The sequence below is a fragment of the Euleptes europaea genome, chromosome 10 (assembly GCF_029931775.1).
Source record: "Euleptes europaea isolate rEulEur1 chromosome 10, rEulEur1.hap1, whole genome shotgun sequence".
In the NCBI taxonomy this organism is placed as follows: domain Eukaryota; kingdom Metazoa; phylum Chordata; class Lepidosauria; order Squamata; family Sphaerodactylidae; genus Euleptes; species Euleptes europaea.
Genome location: NC_079321.1, coordinates 27908981 through 27932096, shown reverse-complemented (window position 1 = coordinate 27932096; position 23116 = coordinate 27908981). Strand labels below are relative to the sequence as shown.

Sequence of the window (23116 nt, the reverse complement as noted above, 5' to 3'; positions counted from 1 at the left end):
AGGGGCTGATCGGGGGAAGAAAATAAAGAAAATAAAGGAGGAAACCCCCCCTTCTTTTCGCTTCGAATAGCGGAGTTGCTTGCAAGCGCGCACGTTTGCCAACCCGAGTTACTTTTGGGGGGCTGTCCAGAAACAAAGATCCCCACCGCTAGAACCGGCTTCGCGGGGCAGACCCCCCCCCCCTTCCCATTGATCTCCCTCTGCCTCGCCCTCCCTCTCTTTCTGCTTGATCCCTCGGGCTTCCACCACCCCCCCCCCCTCCGATCCAACCTGCCCTCCGCGGCCGGCACAAAGGCATTGTTCCTGCTGGCCCCGTGGCGAGGACTTCCGAGGGGGTGCTCGTGCTTTGGGGGGGGAGAGAGCTCCTCGGCGGGGGGGTTTTGCAAGCCCTGCATCCCCATGAACATACACAGGTCCACCCCCATCACCATCGCACGCTATGGCCGGCCGCGGAACAAAACCCAGGACTTCGAAGACCTCTCGTCGGTGAGGCCCGCCGAGCCCAGCCAGAGCTTCAGCCCCAACCTCGGCTCGCCCAGCCCGCCGGAGACCCCCAGCTTGTCGCATTGCGTGTCGTGCATCGGGAAGCACTTGCTGTTGGAGCCTTTGGAAGGGGACCGCAGCTTCCGAGCCCTGCATCTGCACAGCGAGGAAGAACTGGTTTGCAAGGTGAGCCCAACTTTTCCTGCCCACCCCCCCTCCTCTCTCGATTTGTAGCCTTTCTCTGGCCATTGGTGCACGGGAGGTTTGGCCTGGGGTTTGCCGCTCTCTAGATGCACGTTTTCCCCGTGCGAATTCTCCAAACGGCATTGGGGGGCTTATTGAGTGTTGCGAATCCGGATTGGGAAAAATGGGCATCTGGAGAGCGGCAAATCCCAGGCCAAACCTCCCCTGCATAAATGGCCTCTGTCTAGCGAGTTTATTTATTAGAGGGGTTGCTCGAAGGTAAGGGGAGAAAAGGGATCCGAGCATTGATTTAGGCACGGTGTGAAATTAATTAAACAAGCAAACTCCCCCCCCCCAGCCTTGCATAATTAAAGAGCTCTCAGCAACTTTCCAGACAATGGCCACGTTATAATGGTGGCCCAGAGCCAAGGCCTTGTGGAGGGGATACTGGGGGGAGGGGAGGGGAGAGTTGTGCTGAATGCCTTGATGGTCGCTAATAGAACCTCTTTTTTTCCTTTTCATTCAAAGTGGGAATTCCCTTGCTGATTTTCAATAGTGGTGACTTCGGGTTTCCTTGCAGGGGAGGTTTTGCCTTGGATCTGCTGCTCTCTAAATGCACGTTTCCCCCATTCAAATTCTCAGGACTCTGCATGGGGGCTCATTGTTGAGTTTTGAGAATGTGGCTGGGGGAAATGTGCATTTCGAGAGCGGCAAAACCTCCCATGCGTTTTTTGCCCCTTGTGTAAAATCCTTCCGTTCTGGGCCGCCTGGCAGCTTTTGTCTAAGCGGTACTCCCAGGCATGCTTACTGGGGAGTAAACCCTGCTGAATTGAGTTGACCTTACTTCTGAGTGAACGTGAGTCCGTTCTAGCTGTGTAAATGGAATTTCCTCACTGAATCTTAACAAAGCAAGCCCCTGAATGCTTCTGGGTTGTTGGCAAACACCACCACCCTCCACATTTTGTCAAGAATTAAAAGCCCAGTTGCGTATCAGTCTTCTGCTTTAATTTGGAGAACAGACAACAGAGTCACTCTGGTTCCGTTTCAAGCTTTGGCCTCCTGGCTGCAGCCCGAAAGGTGTGCTGTGGGGAAAGCGAGTCCGCATGCTTGCCTGTGGAGGGAAGCAGCTCCCATTCAGTCGGAGGCAATCCGATTTCCTTTGTTCCTAAACCGCTGTGGTTACTCTTCCAGTGTGTCTGGGGTGCCAGACTTTGTGTTCCATCCGCTGGAGTTTTCCTCGCAGGAGCAATTTGCACAGTGGCGGTGTGGGAAAATATCCACTTTCAAACGCTGGCGTGGGTCCCCAGAATATATATTTATGGATTCTTAAAAAAAAAAAAAACTGCAGATTCCTGGAGTTAAATTGGTTGGCTGTGGAGCTAACACTAGCCACGTTGAACACTCCTTAAATAAATCAAACGCTTGGCCGGTCTTGTTGACTAGTGGATGTTTTTATTTAGATTCATATGTGGTTGGCAAATTAAATTACACCCTCTGGTTACTCGTAAAAAGCTTGCATAGCAGGGTAGTATAAATGTACTAGCCACCTGTGAGTTATGAGTCCCAGATCTTAATGAAGATTTAGTTCTGTGCTGTTTATACCTGACCATGTCAAAGAGAGCCTCTGACCTTGCAGGACTTCCACTGCAAGGTGCCGGAAACTGGCTTAACGGTGTGTGGTTTTAAAATGCATGCCCTCCTTTGCCAAACTAGATGCAAATCAAAATATTCTTAGCTTCCTGCTACAGGAAGGGCAGCTGAAAGCCGAAGGTCTGGAGACTTATGTGTGCAAATGCGGAAAGCTTGCAAAAAATGCTCTTTTGCTTCAAAATCTTTCCAAAACCAGTGATTAATTTTTAAATTGCTGGTACTTATCTCTCCCCCCACGCACACACTGTAAAGTGTGTTTGCGGTTAAGAGAGACACCACGTAACCAAACTGAAGCTTGCATAAACGTATCTCCCTCCATTGTCATGATGCTGTAATGTGTTTCAGCTGTTCAGTAGTCTAAGAAGGTTCTTTTTTTTAAAGTTTTGGTGATGTCATTAGGCATTCTCCATAATTGTAAGCTGAATATGCCCCCCCCCCAACAAATACTTGAATTCCACCACTTGTAAATTTGTAATACGCGCATTAATATGCCTGTCTACACTTCTGAATAAACTGCCTTGTGTTGCAGAGGTGTAATCTCTGCTCTTACTGAAAACAGCATTGTGGATTTCTCCCCCAAGCCTGAGGGTCAGATACACAAAGACATGCTCATTTGTTTTGGCTGGCACCCCTCCGTGTGCTTTATGTGCTTTTAGAACCCAGCCGATTTCTGTGTACTTCTCAGTGCTGGAAACAATTACATTAGGCTACTGATCTCTTTTGAGTAGATACTGAGAAGAGAGCCTGTTTGAACAATGACACTAAGCAAGTTACCTTATTGTTGATGTTGCAAGGCATGGCATGATCTGTACTGGTTAAAGAAGCTGAGATTTCAATCAAATGGCATCTCAGCAGTGACTGTTAGGGTAGGTTTTTATTAGAACAAAGGTTCTATTTTACAGTAGCTGGTAGATCATTACATTTTCCACATGGCTTGCGTGCGGGAGTATCTCTGTTCTTATTCCAGCAGCTTCTGGTCCAATACTACTGGAAGTGTTTGCACACACAAAAAAATTATGTTCCTGTTGGAGATAGGTACTGTCCCTCTGCTCTACTGGAATTAGATTGTACTGGCACAAAATGCCTCCAGGGATCTTTCCTTGTCAATAGGCCCATTAGAAGAAGAGCAAAGAGTTGGGTTTTTTTATATGCCGACTTTCTCTACCACTTAAGGGAGAATCAAACCGGCTTACAATCACCTTCTCTTCCCCTCCCCACCTCAGACATCCTGTGAGGTAGGTGGGGCTGAGAAAGTTCTGAGAGAACTGTGACTGGCCCAAGGTCACCCAGCTGGCTTCATGATGGAGGAGTGGTGAAACCGACACAGTTCACCAGATTAGCGTCTGCATCTCATGTGGAGGAGTGGGGAATCAAACCCGGTCCTCCAGATCAGAGTCCACTGCTCCAAACCACCGCTCTTAACCACTTCACCACGCTGGCTCTCCAACCAGTTAACCAGCTCAAGTAGCAGAGCTCCATTTCTAGAGTCGGTGTGTGGTTAGGGTGTTGGCCTAGGGCTGGGAAAACCTGGGTTTGAATCCATACTTTTGCTTTCCCCATTACAGAGTAATGGGTCCCCACCCTGTGTCAGACGTAACACAGTCACATGCAACTTGTGGGTTTTCCTCAGTTGTGTGTTTGGTGCCCAGTTATTATCAGGGCCATGGCACACATGATTGAAGGGGCTTTTGTCTCCCTCCCTGGCACCATTTTCTCACCCTGAAACTGCCCATGAATGTGTGTGTGTGTGTGGGGGGATACTGTTGAGTCTGTTGGGGAAACCCACGTATGTCTCAGGTGCCACAAGGGTCTCCCCAAATAGCACCCCCAGGGACTGTTTTAGAGTGAGGAAATAGTGCAACGGTGAAGCTTGAACCCTCTTCTTGTAAACCATGGTCCTGATGCTGATTGAGCGCCACATACACAGGAATTAAGGAGAACCCACAGCTCACGTGCGACTGTCTTGCATCTGATTCAGGGCAGGGACCCAACCTGTGTACTCTGTCATGCGTGAATGGTCAACTCTTTTTCAGCCTAAATGACCACACGGGGTTGTTTCTGAGAATAAACTGAGGGTAGGGAGAATCATGCATCTCACCTTAGCTCCTGGGAAAGGGAGCAGGATGAAAATGGGATAGATTCCATACGTTTTTAAAACGGTTGAAGGAGAGCTGGGGTGAAGATGTCCATCGAATGCCACTCTTGCAGAAGCACTGTTGAACTGACTTATTGATGAGGGCCGCAGTTTTATAGGTGGTGGCTGAGGTGTCAGGTCCATGGAACTCATTTGTGAATTAGTGTGCCTAGAATCAGGCTGTAAATCTTCAAGACAAGCACTGTTTCATCTCAGGAGAGATCATTACATGACTTTAAGGCATATTTTGCTCAAGTTTAGGCTTCCTCCATTGCATTTTTTTAAATGCTCTATTGAGAGCAAGTTCTAGGCCAGTCATGTTTCTGCATCACCACATTTTATCTTGATCTTGTGCAATGAGGTCAGTCTGTGTTCTCTAATAATAATCCAGCTTTGCCATTTTTTGACCTTCATTGTTTAAGGGGAAAGACATCTGAAGCATGCAGTTTACCAGTAATGGAAGCCTGTGTCTTGCATTGGTTATGCTTTCTTATTGGAATGCAACCATTATTCTCAATGAAATCCTTCCTGTTGCCTTGAATCTGTATGTCTTCTAAATGTCTCATGTACTGATTCATTCATAATCACTGGATTAGTGTAACATTTTTATATTTGAATTTCCCAGCATGCTTTTTGCTAGCTTACAATTCATTCACAAGAACACAGGTGACGTGCCTGCTGTTAAAGAGGCATTTGGCTTTTTAAAGGCACACTCGCTTTGAAGCCCTGCACCCTTTAAAAACTCAATAATAATCCAATGGAAACACACAACTGACATCTTAATGTATGCAAAAGCAAGCTCTATTCCATCTCCAAAGGGTGTCCCCATCTGTCCACCATCCTAGTCTTAATCAACAAGGGTTGCCAACAACCTGGAGAAAAAGCATCCTGTCCCTTTAACAGAGGGTTATCTTGCTTTCAATCCATTGTAGCGATCATTTGCAAGTGGAGTTTGCTGTTTCACATAGTAAAATCCAGTTGCAAAGTGGATTGAAAGTGTGTGTGAAAGCACCCTTAATGTGATATTATTTTCCAGGTGACGTTATGTACCCCTATTCCATGGAAAGGTTCCCTGCCCATTTCTGCATGCTAAGCCTATTAAAGGGACAGAACAGTAATTCTCCAGGTTGTTGGTAAACCCTAGTTATGCCCCTTGGCCTTTTCCACCCATGAAAACCAGCTTGTGGGCAGAGGTCTCTTTAACCCTTTCCTGTGTGAGCAACCACAGAACTTCTACTTCAGTTCCATACAGGAACAGGTTTTTTATTGCCGCCCTTTTCCTATTGTACGTCGCAGCTGCTCACTGAGATGCAGGCAAAGGCCTCATTGATCCAGTTTCCTTCTTCTCAAGAGAAGGTTTGGCAAAATGTTCTCTTTATGCATCTTGAGTTCTGATTCCTGTGCCCAAATCAAGATACAGGAAATGGGAGTGAGCGGCTGAAGTGCACAGGGAGAAGACACTCAAAGTCTTGGCTCCTGCTCGTGGAGGAGAGGGGTGGGTTTTTGCCTGTGTCTCAGGCCCAGTGCCGTCGGGCTAGAAGTGCTTTCCTGTGTGACGTTGCACATACTGAGCATTTAATTTTAACTGGGATGCTTATGGGCGCATAGTCCCTGCCTGTGCAATATGAGAATTCCTGATGCTCTGCATCGCTGCAGTGTGATGATCCAATTTAAATGAGACACTGAGTGCATGTCGCGTCACACAGGTAACTACTTCCTGACGTGTCCCATGTCGGACCTCTGTATGAGTGGCTAACTAGCAAAATCGGGGAAGCCAAGTATTCTGTTATGTAACAGAAGCGCATTGGAGGGAGCAGTTGAAAGGCGCTTGCCCTTGTCTCAGTTTGCATATGCATGATCCAGTGGGTGGAACCAGCGTTGCCACTCCCTCATTCCTTGCTTAGTTCAAAATATGGCCCCTGTTTTGCCTTTTCAAGCTGCTGCCCATGGCTTTCCGTTGTTTTTCTTGCTGACAGCCTGAAAGTGAAATTGGCTTCCTTCCATTGCCAAGAGAGTAAAGGAATACAAAAAGTGTAAATGATTAATAACAGTAGGCTGAGATAGTGGCATAACAAGGATTGTAATATGCTTATAAGATATTAAGGTCCTTTTGAGAGCTGTAGTGTGTTTGTCCTGCTGTTCATGATCGAACTGCATTCAAAACAGGATGGGGGGGGGGACCCTGTTCTGTATTTCTTGAGGTCTTGCACTTCCTGTCACTGAATGTTGTGTCACTGGCCATCAAATCATTATGGGATATCAGAATAAGAACCAAATTGTCGTGGATTTAATCCTCTCACTTGTAGAGAGCCATTTTATTGCTTAATTTAATTATGACTTTTTCTTGCGTGCTCTAGCCCCTCCCAACTAACATACTTTGCTGGGCAGGGGGAAGAAATAGCTGTCCTAAAGAAGAAAGTAGTTCCAGCCATTGCGGTGCATAGGTGTCAATAAAAGTGCTTGTTACAATCTTAGCATCTGCAATGTCATGAGCTTGATTAGCTCTAAAGCAGTGTGGCGGCTAGAGCCCGTTTCTCTCTCTTAATTCTCTTCCGTTGTCTGTTATGTCCCCAGGTGTTTGACGTTGGCTGCTACCAAGAGTTGCTTGCGCCATGTTTTTGCCTGCCTCCCCACGATAGCATCAACCAAATCACCGAAATCATTCTCGGGGAGACGAAAGCCTATGTGTTCTTTGAAAGGAGCTATGGGGACATGCATTCCTTCGTCCGCACCTGCAAGAAGCTGAAGGAGGAGGAGGCGGCCAAGCTCTTCTATCAGATTGCGTCTGCCGTGGCACACTGTCATGACGGTGGGCTGGTACTGCGGGATCTGAAGCTGCGGAAATTCATCTTCAAGGATGAAGAGAGGTAAAAATCCGCACTTCCTGTAGGAAGATAGCTGGGGTTTGAAACAGGACATTTTTTTCCACAGATCTAAGACAATGCTGGATAGTTTTCTCTTCTTACGTGCCTAAGGGAAATAGTGGAAGTATCCCTGTTGGGCATGGCCAATGCTTCTGCCTTGGTCTAGCCTACAGTTATGACAGTGTCTTTTAGTATAGGGGCTGGTGTTGCGGTTTCGGGTGGAGGTAGGATGCAGTGTGGGGGCCCACCCTGTGGCAGGGCTGCCAGCTCAAGATTAGGAAATTCCTGGAGTGTCGGAAGGGTGGGGTTTGGGAAGGGGAGGGACCTCAACGGTTTATGATGCCATAGATTCCACTTTCCAAAGCAGCCAGCTTCTCCTGGAGAACTGAGGTGTGTAGTCTGGAGATCAGTTGTTATTCTGTGATATCTCCATACCCCACCTGGAGGTTGGCTGCTCTATCCTGTGTAGATGACAGAGTCAGGAAGGAGAACAGAAAGCATCTGGGAATGGAGTTCATGTTGCTGTAGTTTGGCTTGCTCGCCTCCTTGTTCTGGCAGGTTGTTGGACTGCAGTGCCTTCCTCCACCTGGGGAGACCTGGCTGACAGGACATGGCTCCTCTGTGCCTTCTAAGTGGCAGATGCCTTTTCCTTCAGGGACTCACTACCGCCATTCTGCCAGGGAGACAGCAGTTTGGATCCCCTTCCTGCCCTTCACACCTAACACCTAGCTTTCTGGCACCACTCTATCCCTCCCCCTCAGTGGCTGGCTCACTGGCAAATACTGCCAAGCTCTAGCCCTGATGACTCCATGGCAGAGTCCAGGAGCTGTTTTCACCCAGCCCTATGGGTAAGGCTGTGATGCAGGTAAGGTTGTGCTTAGTGTTGGAGGAAGGGACCTGGGGCTGTTCTTTTGGGGGTACCAGAAGGGGTTAGTGGTAATATGCCTCTGCCCTTGCCCCCTTCTTTGTATAATGAAGATCAGTAAAAGAGGATGTCCATCTCAGACATCTGTTTTCCTCAAGAAGCTGATCCTTGGGGTGAGGAAAGGTGTGACTTTTCCCCCTAGAAAGTCTGTACAGCATTCTTCGCTTACTTTATCTTGTTTTTAGGGAGCAAGAGTGTTGTTGGAATTGAATTTCACATGTCTTCTAGAATTCTATATAATATCTACCTTTTGAACAGAGGAACTTGCTTTTGCTTATGTGATGTCCTGTAAAAACAACACACAGAACCCTATCTGTCCAGACTGCCCAGCTAAGGCATGGGAGGAGTTTTGACAGTTGCTGCCTTTGACTTACATATGGTACAAATGTAAAAAATGGCAGAGTGGAACCCCCATGCTGCATCACTCCAGCCCAAGCCCATTTGATTTCATTAGGTTTAGGATTGATTGCATCATTAGTGTAATAGAAGATCTTCTGCTAACAGGTGTGCATTTAAGCCATTCCTTCCACATGAGCACACAGGAAGCTGCTTTATACTGAATCAGACCCTAGGCCCGTCCAGATCAGTACTGTCTACTCAGACTGGGAGTGTCTGTCCTGCGTCCCAGCCAGAGAGCTTTCATATCACCCCCACCTGGTCCTTTTAACTGGTAATGCTGGGGATTGAACCTGGGACCTCCTGCTTGCAAAGGAGAGGCTCTACCACTCAGACGCATCCCCTCTCCTTCCATATTTGTGTACTTTCCTAGGATATTCATGTCATGTGTCTAGTTTTATTTATTTTATTATTAAAATTTCTATCCTGCCCTCCCCAGTCGAGGCTGGGCTCAGGGCAGTTAACAACCAATAAAATCATAAATAGAAGCATAATACATTAAAACCAACAGCATCCCATATCATTAAAATAGTAGATGACACTCTATTAGAGCATAATAGTTGCTGAGTGCTCGGCAGTCAGACAGACCTTCCCCGTGGTGGATAACCAGACAACTAGGAAGGGGAGGGTAGCTTGCAACTGCACCCACATCATTCATTGGTGCAGGAATAATGAGGACTAGAAACAAAACACTATAAACTTGTAAGGTCACTTGCAAATTTTAAGAAGAGGCTAAGAAGATGGCTGATCTTTAACTGTTCCGTCTTTAACTTTATATACTTCATTATCTTTGAATCTCAAAGGCCATGGACACTTTTTTCACCCAAGTAGCTCCACAAGCTCTGGCGTTGATCATAGGGAAGCATTGGTTCTTGTAGGTTATCCGGGCTGTGTGACTGTGGTCTTCAGTGTTACTCCTCTGAAGATGCTTGCCACAGCTGCTGGCGAAACGTCAGGAAAGAAAATACCAAGACCACGGTCACACAGCCCGGATAACCTACAAGAACCAATGAACTCTGACCATGAAAGCCTTCGACAATATGGGGAAGCATGTTTGACCAGGGGCTTTGCCACATTCTCATTTGCTTTGCTTGTGTGTTCCTGTTGCTTTGGGTATTTTTCTGTTCTACACATGTTTTGCTCTCTCTAGTAGTCGATTTGATATTACATCACTTTATGTTTAGCATAAAAACCTGCAGTTTAAATCTGCAGGGAGATATGCTGGACATAAAGCAGTGTAATATTGAATCAACTACTAGAGGTAACAAAACGTGCAGAACAGACCCCCCCACCCCAAGCTACAGGAACACACAAGTGAGGGAAATGAGAATGCAGAAAAGCCCCTGCTGCTAAGATAGGGACGATGTCCAGTGTCCTGCTCATGGCTATCAACATCAACATTTTTCTCATAGGGGGTTTGATAGGGTTGTTGTTGTCTTGTTAGGGAAGAGTCAGGAATGATGGCCTTTCTTTTGTCCTTCTCTACTTTTTGAGTATTATGAATGCAGAGAGAATTTTCCTGCATCTTTTCTATTTTGTAACATTATAAATTGCTCGACTCATCTTTCTTCATTTTGCAATTTGCCAAGGACTGGGAAAGAAATGTCTGGCTGCCCACACACATGTGTCAGAGTGAAACTGATGATGGTGGCAGGAAATGTTATTGTGTGTGTGCATAAAATGCTGTCAAGTCGCAGCCGACTTATGGCAACCCATTACAGGGTTTTCATGCAGGAGACTAACAGAGGTGGTTTGCCAGTGCCTTCCTCTGCATAGCAATCCAGGTATTCCTTGGTGGCCTCCCATCCAAATACTAACCAGGGCTGACCCCACTTAGCTTCTGAGATCTGATGAGATCTGGCTATACCACACTGCCTTCCCTCCCCAGAAATATTGCAAAGCAGAATTTAATCACTCCTGTCTCCACAGCATGGCTCCTTCCCTTGTCACAAGAGGGAATGTGAGAAGTCTTGTTCCTTGTGGGAAGATAGCTTGACTCAGAATTTCCTTGCACTTTTTTTTTTTTTTAGTAACATACTATTGATTTCAAGATAAGAGTGCTGAGGGATCTTTTGTGTCTTTCATATCTCTTGGGCAATTATTCTTATTTGCAGCTGCTCTAACTGATCTTTGACGAATGCTTTGCTTATCATTTGAAGTGGGCAAAGTCACTAGTACTCCTGCATTGGGGGGGGGGAATCGGTGTCTGTAGACAGTGGTAGTTTGACTGGAATGTGTGGTATTTCAGATGTCATTCCATGACCTCTGTAAAAGAGCCTCGAATTAGGACTTCGGGGTCTGCTCCTGTTCTGAACTCCCGCAGCTCTCGGGGTGTCTAACATCTCCTTTTATAGCTGCAGAATTGGAATTTCTTCTGGGTGTTGGTGTCTAGAAAGCCTGAAATTAAAATGCTTGTGAAGATGCTGAAAGCCCAAGGTGCCAGACAGTTTCCTGTTTCTTTCTCACAAGTGTGAGCCAGAGCGCTCACTCGCTCCCCCCTTTGGTGGTTCGAGCATTTCACTGCCGTTCCACGTCAGCACTTCCCTTGTTGTTTTGAGCCGGTGTTATATGTTTACTGTCACTTGTTGGCAGCTCTGAGTCTTCGTGGATCCTGCCTTTTATTTAATCTGTGGTGGGCAAGCAGAGCACTGTGGTCTTGCTTGGTGTATATCCTGATGTGTGTGCGCTCTGTTGTGCATCTTAGCTTTGCCCATGGCTGTGATGTCATTGGCAACCTTCTAGTAACTCAAGATGGTGACTCAACCCTTCTATTCTTCAAAATGTCAATGGGCTGTCTTTGTCCTGATCTGAGAATTGTGGTCCATGTTTTTCCTTTGTACTCTGGGTGTCCCTGTCCTGTGGCAAGGGGACTATCCTGTGTGTAGATGCACTGGATGATTGTTGGATGCTGTAGTACTGACATGTTTGTGTACGTCTTTATCCTACCCACGTAGCTTTGGCTATAATATTACAGAATTTTAGAATGTAGCATTGCTCAGATGGAAGGGACAGGGTGGCCATGATCTTGGCTTTGTGGATAGGGTAATAATGAATGTTGCCATTCCTATATTCTACCTACACTCTTCTTTCCTGTGGTGCTGTTATTCTTGCCACTTTTTGTGCAGATGCAGCATGAAATCTGTTTCAGTGCAACATGACATTTAACATCTTTGCACCGCAGCAGAGGCTCTAAGGCACATTCCCATTCAGCCCTGAAGTCTATTGATAGAGGACGGGATAAAGTTATTAATTTGGTATTAAAAATGAACCTTTAAAAATCATCTTTTGTGAAAGAGTTCACAATTAAAGTACAGTCTTGGTATGTGGCTTTCTCTGAGTAATAAAGGCGGGGGGACTGAATGTAGGTATTTTTCTTGCAAGGGAATAATTGATGATTGAAGAATATTTTTAAGTCTTCAATTATATTCAAATATTAGCTGTCACAATATTTGCCACTTACAGCTTACACTTGTTAATCAGCCTTGTTAACAAGGTTGAGGTTTTTTTTCCCAACTGCATGATGACTTAAGGACTCTTTTGGCTCTCCAGGTACTGCTTGTATAAGAGAAATTTGTTAGTAGGTGGGAGTTCAGACTGACTGTAACTTGTCATTATGTTTTGTGCTAATGATATGTCAAGTATTAGAAAGCACTTGCTAGAGTTCAGTAGCAGCTGAGTACCTACTTGGCTGTGCATGGAGACTGGTTGGCTGTAGGTAATGTCTGTTTGTTTCTTCATATATGGCACTTTTATTCTGCCCGTCCTCCAAGGAGCTCAGTGAAAGGTTCTCCTCTCCTTCATATTATCCTCACAGTGCTGTGAGGCAGGTTAGACTGAAAGGGAATGTCTTCCCCAAGGTCACCCAGTGAATTTCATAGCAAGTAGCAATTTGAATTTGGTGCCCTCCAGTCCCTGTCCCACATTCATTGCTATACCAACCAGGCTTCTTTAATTGGTTACAACTGCGGTCTTGATTAGGACTTGCATTAGAGCCAAAATCTTTGTAACTTCTTGTGGATCCAAGATCAAAAATGGCCAATTAAGGTGTGACCCTAACACAGTGGCCTAAGAGTCACATTTTTACAGTGACTTTTCCTTGCCAAAAAATGGCATCTAGGTCCCAAAGAGGGTGCTGCTGCTATGGAAAGAAGCCATGGCGTTTGCCATACCCATGTGGTTCCTCTGTCCACAGAAATGACTGGACTACCGAAATATGGCTCCTATACCACTCGAGTAACACATGAGCCAATATGGTTTAGTGGTTAGGGTGCTGGACTCTGACGAGGTAGACGCATGCTCAAATCCCCATTCTGCCATGGAAGATTGCTGGGCCACCTTGAGAAGTCCCTCTCCCCTGCTCTCTCTACCTTTCTGACCTCACAGGTAGGGTTGCCAACTTCCAGGTAGTGAAGAGAACAATAGACACCTCTGTATATATATCCACAGATGAGAAATTCAATACAGGAATACAGCTGTAAACTTATGCCAATTATAACAAGGCTATATATTTTTCAATATGTGGTATTATCCACCAACAATCAAATCTCATCACCAGACCAGTGTATTTTTATGCATGTTTATATATTTCATCAAGTAAGTCAGTCCAAAGCTTCCTTAATCAGGTAAGTTATTAAAACAAAGTCCACTTGAAATTATCCTGTAACATGTGTTTTCTTTTCTTTTACAGCAGCAGAATATATGTTGAAGGAGAAAACGATCGTTTCGGAGCAAGCAGCCCAATTCTTCCTCAGTTCTTCAAAAATCCAATGCATGCAGTTATACATCACCATCCATGATATCTGGTTTCAAAAGAATACCATTTCCAAAATCAAAATGCAATATGCTTCCCAAAATGGGTAAAGTAGTGAATTCCTTCCACAATAGGTAAGGATTCAAGTGGCGTGCATTGGATTTTTGAAGAACTGAGGAAGAATTGGGCTGCTTGCTCCGAAACGATCGTTTTCTCCTTCAACATATATTCTGCTGCTGTAAAAGAAAAGACAACACAGGATAATTTCAAGTGGACTTTGTTTTAATAACTTACCTGATTAAGGAAGCTTTGGACTGACTTACTTGATGAAATATATAAACATGCATAAAAATACACTGGTCTGGTGATGAGATTTGATTGTTGGTGGATAATACCACATATTGAAAAATATATAGCCTTGTTATAATTGGCATAAGTTTACAGCTGTATTCCTGTATTGAACTTCCAGGTAGTAGCTGGAGATCTGCTATTACAACTAATCTCCAGCCGATAGAGATCAGTTCACCTGGAGAAAATGGCCGCTTTGGCCATTGGACTCTGTGGCACTGAAGTCCCTTTCCTCTCCAAACCCTGCCCTCCTCAGGCTCCACCCCAAAAACCTCCTGCCAGTGGTGAAGAGGGACCTGGCAACCCTACTCACAAGGTTGTTGAGAGGATAAAACGGAGAGAACCACATGTGCCACCTTGAGCTCCTTGGAAGGAGGCAAGATAAAAATGAAATGAGTTTGGCATAAGCCTCATCAGTGGGGCATGTACAGCCTTATTATATCTTCCTGAAGGAAACAGAAATGTGACTGGAGAGGCAAGCTGTTCTATTACTTGACTGTCAACCAGTAAGTATATATTTTCCATAGCAGTGACTTTTGGTTTTATCCACCTGCCACACTTTATAGTCAATTCATTTACAGTTGGAGTAAGTAACCTTCTAGTCTTGCTTTAAGGAAGAGCAAAGAAACCAGCTTTCTAGGAGTTATAGTAAAGAGATCCTGTTCGGCTGTTTTAAAACATATCCTAATACTGAGATGCTGAATTTATTTGTTCCACACGAGTAGCAGCATCAAATGGTAATTAGAATAGTAATTTTTAGTTACAAGTGGCTTGCTGTTCATAGACCATTAATTCTCTGAGCAACTCCATGACAAAGGCTGCTATTTGTTTTTACCTTACTTTTAAACACTGTTTTTATGATCTGCTTTGAGAGGGAGGACTTTTTTTTCTGAATGTTGGGGATTTTTTTGCCCCTGAGCTTGTTATTATTATTATTGATAATTTCTATGTTGTTGTGTTTTATTGATTCTATTGCATTGTTTTAGTTTGTGAGCTGCCTCAAGCAGTTTTCTGGAGAGCTAGCATGTACATTTCTAAACAAATTAAATACCATTGCCTCTTTTAACATTTGAGGAATGGAGGCCGAGAGAGACTTGCTGAAGGTCACCCAGGGTTTTAAGTGTGTATTTGCAATGCTGAGGTGACAGCCGTAAAGCACCATGGACTGAGCAGTGACACAGCAATAACTAGTACATTTTAAACCAGTTTTCATGCTGTAGGAAGTCTTGTTTCGTTTCTTGGTCTTGGAGTTTTTACTTCAGGCTTCCTCTGAACCCCATTGGGGGGGGGTCACATTTCCTGTATTGGGACATGCCCTGAATTTAGTAGCTTGCTCTAAAGCCTTCACTGACTTCTTCTCATAAAACGTATACACTTTTCAATGTCATGTTTGTTCCGAGTTGGTATTGCACCCTGCAGTATAAGTGCTGCGTAAATCGCTTATAGGATCATGCAGCATTTGTACAAAATAGAGATGATTCCACAAAACCAACAGAGAAGAACTGAACAGTTGATAAAAAAAGTAAACAAACAAAACTGGGAACATTTTCTTATTCCTAATTCTGATGAAGGATGATATAGCAATTCTTTACTATTCCCTGCTTGTGGGGGGGGGGGCAAACACTGTTGGAAAATACACTTACCAGTTATGGGAGCCATTGGGAGCAAAAACTTGGGTGTGAATGCTTCCCTCCCCCCTCCCCAGGAGGAGCTGAAATGAATTTTGATCTTCAGCCCGCCAACTAATTTTTGTATAAGTATTATAAACAAGCTGCCTATATTATCATTTTCATTTGGAAATCTGTTGAACACGGGTCTCTACTCCAGTTAATATGAACTCTGGTCAAAAGAACATTGAGGTACTATAGCTGCTTGCACTCAAATGTACTACTTTTCACTCCATGTACTCAGTCAATACCCTCTTCTGCCTGTGCATACTGTCAGTAAGGTGGATGTTGTCCTTGAAAGATTCTGGTATTCATAATTAACACCCTTTGAGAGAAAACATCCAGAATATGCATGTCTAGATAGTACAGTTGGGTAGAGTTAGAAAAAAGTCTTCCTCCCTCTGAGTAAATTGCAGACTGATGGAGCATTGGAGGAGGAAACTTGTGTTCCCACTTCCTTTGTGGGTTCCTCATTGTGAAGATATTGTGATGGGTGGGAGAGTGTTCCTATTTGCTAACTGTCATCTGTACCTAGTGAAAGCTCAAATAGTTGATTCAGTTGACTCTAACAGTATCTTAAAATATGAGGTTTCCAGACTTTGTCCTTGTGTGGCCCCCTCTGGTGGAACAGGTTACGTTGATGACCTTCGTGTACTTCTTGGCTTTCCAAATGTGGTGACCACACAGAAGAACAGTACTGGTACTGGTGGGAAACATCTTTGTATATGGCAAAGTGGGAATCGTGGGGATGGATAATGCGTAGTAGCTTCAACAAACTGGGACTGTATGCTCATTACACTAGCTGTGAAAACATGAGAGAAGATGCCACCATCTAGATTTTTCTCATGCTGTATGCCTCATTCCTACTTCATTGTCCCATTGTTAGCCCTGTTGATATATTCATTTAAACCTATACCTTTTGAAAAGGCGAATGCTGTCATTGCAAAGAGGTTCCTTTATCCAATGCAGTGTATTTGAATGTTATCCCTAGTTACTTTGGATCTGCTCTGCACTTGGAGCCTGCAAGGAACAGTTTGTCATGACTAGGGGTGTGCATATCGATTTGCCATATCGATTTTTAACAGTATGGAAAAAGGTGGTAATAAAGGGAGCCAAATAAGCAGATCCCAAATAGTGCTGATTTTTTTTGGGCATTGTTGGAGCTGCTTTGGCCCTGCTGTCTTCTCCGCTCTGCTGGTCCCAGAGAAGGCCGCAGCACAGATCTAAAGCAATTCCACGCTGCCCCCATTCTCTGGGCTCCAGAGAATTGGGGCGGTGTGGAATTCATTTTTGGGTTCAGGTTTATTATCAGTATTTTTCTGGTTCGGGTTTATTAACCTGAAAATTTTCCAAAAAATCCAGATTTTTTGAAAATTTTCAAGTTTGATCAATCTGAACCCAGAAAATACCTATATATATATATATTTGCACGGTCATGAGTGTTTGGGGGCAATTGGTGGAAGAGAGTATGAGGTACCTGTTGTTTTTCTTAGGGCCCAGTGGGAACTTGAACACATACATGAAGCTGCCTTATGCTGAATGACTATCATTCCATTAGGGTCAGTATTGTCTACTCAGACTGGTAGTGGCTCTCAAGGATCTCTGGTAGTAGTCTTTCACATCACCTACTATCTGGTCTTTTCAACAGGAGATGCCAGGAATTGAACCTGGGACCATCTGCATGCCAAGCAGATGCAGATGTACTAACGTGTACTTGGTGGTTGAGATAGATTGGCATAGCCGCTGCCATCTTGACTTTCCTTCCCTTTCTAGCTCTTGGGTATGTCTTCTGTGGATCTCTGATTAGCTTCTTACTTGGAATCCTGTTCTGTTGTGACTGTGGGCCAGGAAAAAGAGGAGTTAGGAGTTATCGGGAGCTTTGAACTGGCTTCAGTGAGAATGTGAATGGTTACGCTACCCTTTTTGTGAGCACTGTTATCAGACATGGACTCAACATTGAGCAAGCATGGGATTCTGTTTAAGTTTTCCTCCTTCCCCACCTTAGTGTTGTGTTCAGGCAGTGCAAGAGGGTTTAAGAGCAATTTATCCTGTTCAGCAGGCTTAACCTGGGGCTAGGATTGCTTGGTAAGCCAGTGTAGTAACCTGTTGGTAATTCTCAAGCTCTTCAGGGAAGAATAACCGTCAACCCTAGTTGTCTACAATGCTTCCTCAGAAACGGATGCTAACTCAGAGGTTTACATTGAAGGCCCTTCTGGTAGAGTCTTAATTGATCAGGTTTTGTTACATCGCTGAAGGGCCAAGTCTGAATGCACTCAGTAATGAATGGCATATTGATAAGAAGTTGAGAATAGTATTGTTTTTCATGGGCTTCCCTGACGGTTTCTATGGGGACAAAGACGCATTTCCCGTCTGAGTGCTATTTGCTGCCCTCTGATTGCACTTCTGTGGTTTCATTCACCAGTAATGGGAAAGCATTCATAGGCAGAATAGCTTCCCCTTTTTAAATAGCAATGATTCAAGCCTTAAAAAAAAAAGAACACTAATGCAGGGTTCTATCAGTGATCTGATAGATGCATAATGCTGTCTTTCCAAGTGCCTATTTCATCTCTGCTTTCCAAATTGAAATGATATACTGTAATTACATCAGCCTTGACAAAAAGCTTTGCATTATACTGTAAGTTTTATTAAGCAGTTCTTATCTAGTTCTGGAAGCTCATATTTATCTGACTAATTTTAGTGCAACTATTTGTATGGCTAGAGCTGGGCGGGGGGGTGGTGAACCCAGCCACTGGTTCTCAGGTAAATGCTCATTTGCAGCATTAATTTTTTTTCTTTCAGTCCTATATCTAAAAAAAGTGATGCTGCTGCTAAATCAGTTTAAATGTTACCAGGATTTTTGTGGGGGTTGGGGGGGGGTAGCTGTGTCGTTGGCAGGTAACCACAGAAATGGTAGCCACTGGCAACCATAAACTTTGGATGCCTAGCACAGAGTATAAAATCTCTTTTCCCCTTTCCAGGTTCTTAGTGCATTGCAGAGAAAATGAAGGCATATGGGGACTTTCATCAAGTACTAGAGCCAGCATGGTATAGTGGTTAAGAGCGGTGGTTTGGAGCGGTGGACTCTAATCTGGTGAACAGGTTGGTTTCCCCACTCTGACATATGAAGCCTGCTGGGTGACCTTGGGCTAGTCACAGGTCTATTAGTGTTCTTTCAGCCCCACCTATCTCACAGGGTGTCTGTTGTGGGGAGGGGAAGGGAAGGTGATTGTAAGCCGGTTTGATTCTCCCTTAAGTGGTAGAGAAAAGTCAGCACATAAAAACTAGCTCTTCTTCTAGCGGACAACCCCTCCCTCTTGAAAGCCCGCCTCCACGTTAAAAAACAACAACAACCTGAGGGGTGGCGTGGGGTTTCCTTGCATTAAGTTTTGAAGAAAGGGAGCAGCAGATCTCTCTCGCTACTAGGATTGCCAGGTCCCCCCGGCCACCAGCAGGGGATGGAGAGGGGAGGATGGCATTGCTAGATGCAGGTTGGGAAATTCCTGGAGACTTTGGGATGGAGTCTGGGGTGGACAGGGACCTCAGTGGGATCCAGTGACATAGAGGCCTCCCTCCAAAGCGTTCACTTTCTCCAGGGGAACTGATCTCTGTAGTCTGGAGATGAGCTGTAATTCTGGGGGGATCCCCAGGTTCCACTTGGAGGCTGGCATCCTTACTCACTACCGATGCTCCCCCCATTGTGGACCTCCCCATGCTTGGACACTACTTTTTATCCTAAGCAACAGTGTCTTGTTTCTTGTACTCTCTGGGAACAGCAGTTGTCCTAGGATTGTTAGATACAGACCGTTTCTGGAGGGGTAACAACACTTCCTTGAATCCTTTTGTGAGAATGAATGAAGTGATTTTATAAGTAATGCAGTGTGTATGAGTGCAGTCTACACAAACATGGATCCTGTGTGTATTTGCTCTGTGCTAATCCATTTCGGCAAGATGAAAACATGGCCACTGCTGGTTTGCTTTATCCTGTTGGAGATTACAGTGGAACAAGCAGATAAAGGCCAGCTGTTGTTGAGCAGCCCAGTTTCAACAAAATCTGATTTCCTGAGAATGCAGGTCTTGGTTCTTCAATACAGTAGAGATTTTCTTTCTCTTTCTCTCTCTCTCTCTCTTTAAAGAATCCAAAACTGCCAGATTTGGTATTCCAGGCTGCTTAAGTGGAAAGGGGGGGGGGTACAATATGGCAAAAGAACAAGCATTCATTCAGTGAACTTGAAATATGTCAGGTGCCAGATATCAGGGTCGGGGCAGTGAAGACTCTCATCCTACAGTGTCAGATTTATGTTGAAAAACAAACAGAAGAATAGAGAAGCATGGGAAATCTTTCTTGGGGGGTGGGGGAGGAAATGAAAGTTAGAGCAAAGCACACTGCTTTTTTTGAGGTGTGTCTGGTTGTTGTTTTTAATCTCCAGCAATAATAGGCAGTCTAAAACAGGAATGAATTCCATCTAGGTGAAAACAACATGGTTAAATGTGTGTTTAGGCAAAGAGGTAGGTGTAATAGGTAAATGGAATATTAAATCCACTGTTTGTGTGTTTGGTCCAAGATGGTTCCTTTTAAGTTAATAGGGTAAGCCATGCGCGGGAAACTTCTGAAGTCTTGGGGGAAGCTCTGTTCTCCAGGCATTAATCTGCGCAACCGTACAATTCAACACTCTTGTGGATAGTCAGATTATATAATAAAATTGATGTCATCAGGGCTGCCAAAGGACGTTAACAGCATCTTTTAAGGAGGAAAGGGTGGGGGAAGAGATTTTGGGCTTGCTATTTATTTATTTTTTATTTTTACTGCCATTGTAAGCTGCCTTGAACCATGAGGAAAAGCAGGATATTCGGTAAATGTTTTGATGAATAAATAATAAAACATACATAATAAAAACAAATAAATAATAAAACATACATAATAAAAACAAATAATAAAACGTACATCATAAAACACATCATTAAAAGTCATTAAAAACACATCATTCAAATTAAGCTAAAGTACCCATACCGAAACATAAAAACAACAATTAAAACATAGGTCAGAAAGGAGGAGTTGCTGAGGGGAACACCAGACGAAACAAAAGTTTTCACTTGCTGGTGGAAGATGGCAACAGAAGGGGACAGGCAATTCTCTGTTAGGAGAGATTTCCACAGAGTTCCAAGCATTTGTCATCGTTGGAACTATGGGATTAATATGGTTCTGCAATCTCAAGAGACAGGAAGGTATGGTAGTATAGTGGTTAGAATGTGTGGCTAGAAATCTGGGAGACCTAAGTTCAAAATCCCTCTCCGTCATGATGCTCACTGGGTTTTCTTAAGCCAGCCAGCCTCTGTCAGCCTAACCTGTCTCATGAGGATGCAAGGCAGAACAGAGAACCATGTATGCCATTCTGAGCTACTTTGAGGAAGGGCAGGATAAAAACAAGCTCGTGCGATATTGTAGGCGGTGATCCCTCTTCTTTCTAGAATGCACATGAGAGATGAATGTTGTTCTTTGAAACAAACACGATTCTTTCAAACTGCTAGCAAGTTTTTAAACTACAACTTGATTGACATTTCATAGGAACAGGGCCAGTTCAAGGTATTTTGTCACCTCAAGCAAGGCACAGTTTTCCCTCCCCTCCCCTTTTAAATCATAACAGGACAACATAGGTTAATGGATAATAACTTTAAGTTTCCTGGGGTATAATTTACTTTTAGTTTTGATTTCTTAGGTCGGACCCTACCCGCTTTTCTGCTTGGTCTCTTTTGGTAACTTTGTAAACTGTAGGCTTTTGTCCACATGGGTCCCATGATCCCCAGCATAACCTGATTAGTGGCAATCTTCCTTCTCTTTCACCAGCAGAAATGCTAGTTGGATACAGCCCTCTATTTGTTAATTCATTTGCAGGGGGTCATAGCTTCATGGCAGAATGCATCTTAATCAGGGGCACAATTGTTTTTTGTTCCATAAACTAATAAGGAGTTTTATGGCACCTCAAAGACTAGCAGATTTATTATAGCATAAATAATTGCTTAAAAATAATTTATGAAAAGTAGGATTTAACAAAAGATTTAATTGCAGTGACCAAAACCTAAGTAGATACTGTTATTGCTGTTATGAATGGCCATTGTGCTCATGCTTTGATGTTCAGATAGAGGTGTTACAAAGTATTCTTGTATTTTATATTTGTATTTTGTGGCCTTTCAATCCCGCCGTTGACAATTTTTCTCTGCTCTCTGAATCAAGGCTCTGTTCATTTTGCTACACCATAGCTTCCCCTCCAGAACTTGTCTCTGGAATGAAGTGTTTACCGTATTTTTCGCTCCATAAGACGCACGTGACCATAAGACACACCTAGTTTTTAGAGGCGGAAAACAAGAAAAAAAATATACCGGTATTCTGAATCAAATGGTATACTGCCCCTGCATCTCTGCCCTGGGAAGCAGCTTGGGACCCTGGGATCTGAAAGGGGTTGGCCGGACTCCCTGCCCCCCAAGAGGGGCACCGGCAGAGACCCGCCCTGGGGACTTGTGCGACGGCTGGTGCCTGAATGCCCCGTCTGCACGAGGTGGGGGGGGGATGTTACGCCTGGGAAAGCACCCTGAATCCCCGAGCACGTGGATGGCGCTCCGTGCCCCGCTGCCGCTGCACTGGGCGGCTGGGAGGGGCCTCCCGCCCCCCAGCTAGCTGGCGGCTTCCTAGCCGGCTCCCGGAGCGCGTGGGCTCCGCGCTGGGCTCCCGCAGCAGTGGCGGGTAGGGGCCTCCCGCCCCCAGCTGGCTGGCGGCTTTAAAGCCGGGGCGTGTGGGCTCCGCACCCTGCTCCCGCTGCGCTGGGCGGCTGCTGGGAGGGGCCTCCCGCCCCCCAGCTGGCTGGCAGCTTTAAAGCCGGCTCCCAGGGCACGTGGTCTCCGCACGGGCTCCTGCTGCACTGGGTGGCTGCTGGAAGGGGCCTCCCGCCCCCCAGCTGGCTGGCGGCTTCCTAGCCGGCTCCCGGAGCGCTCCGGCTCTGCGCTGGGCTGCCGCGGCCGGGGGTCGGCTGTGGCTCCCAGGGCCTCTTGGCAGCTTTGCCTTTCTCCCCGGGGGCCGGATTCACACACATTTGCTCCATAAGACGCACAGACATTTCCCCTCACTTTTGAGGAGGAAAAAGGTGCGTCTTATGGAGCGAAAAATACGGTAATTTTGGGGATTAACGCATGGCTAATTTGTCTCGCTTTTGTGCCCCAAAAGTAGTGAATGTCCATGGTCTAAACTCATGACCGTCCGTGGGCTGCGCATCGGACCCACCTTAGGTGCGAATTTCAAATGGGTTAAGCAATCCCTTGTTTATAGCAATATGTTTGGTTCTGAACTGCTACTTTTTAAAATTTCACTACATTACCGGAACGCCGGCGTGCATGTAATCACACGACTAGCCTGCTACTAACCTCCTTTCATTCAAGGACACACCCCTTACTGGTCTCCCTCGCATAGGCGTAAACTTTGCCCCCCCCCCGAACTGGCGGGGTGGGGGACTGAGCCCCCCCGGGCAAATGGCAGCTGAAGCACAGTCCTGTCCTACCTTCCTGTTGTATAGGCTGACTCGTTTTTGTCACATTTCTTGGCCGTCCCATCTTTTTAATTAAAATGTCCATTTCGTCCCGTTTTGAATAAGCCCAGCCAGTTTTGTTGCCTCCTCCTCACCACGCAGCTTTATTTACATTCGGAAGGAAAAAGCACAACTTTCCAGCTTT

General features: G+C 45.1%; 1 protein-coding gene across 1 annotated transcript in view; it reads left to right on the top strand.

Moving 5' to 3' along the window:
* Positions 1-395: 395 nt before the first annotated feature.
* TRIB2 (tribbles pseudokinase 2) overlaps positions 396-23116 on the top strand; it is a 31395-nt gene continuing 8674 nt past the window's right edge. The window contains exons 1-2 of the mRNA XM_056856298.1: positions 396-669; positions 7025-7317. Coding sequence (XP_056712276.1) covers positions 400-669; positions 7025-7317 — 563 coding nt within the window. The 5' untranslated portion in view covers positions 396-399. The remainder of the gene's footprint in view (positions 670-7024; positions 7318-23116) is intronic.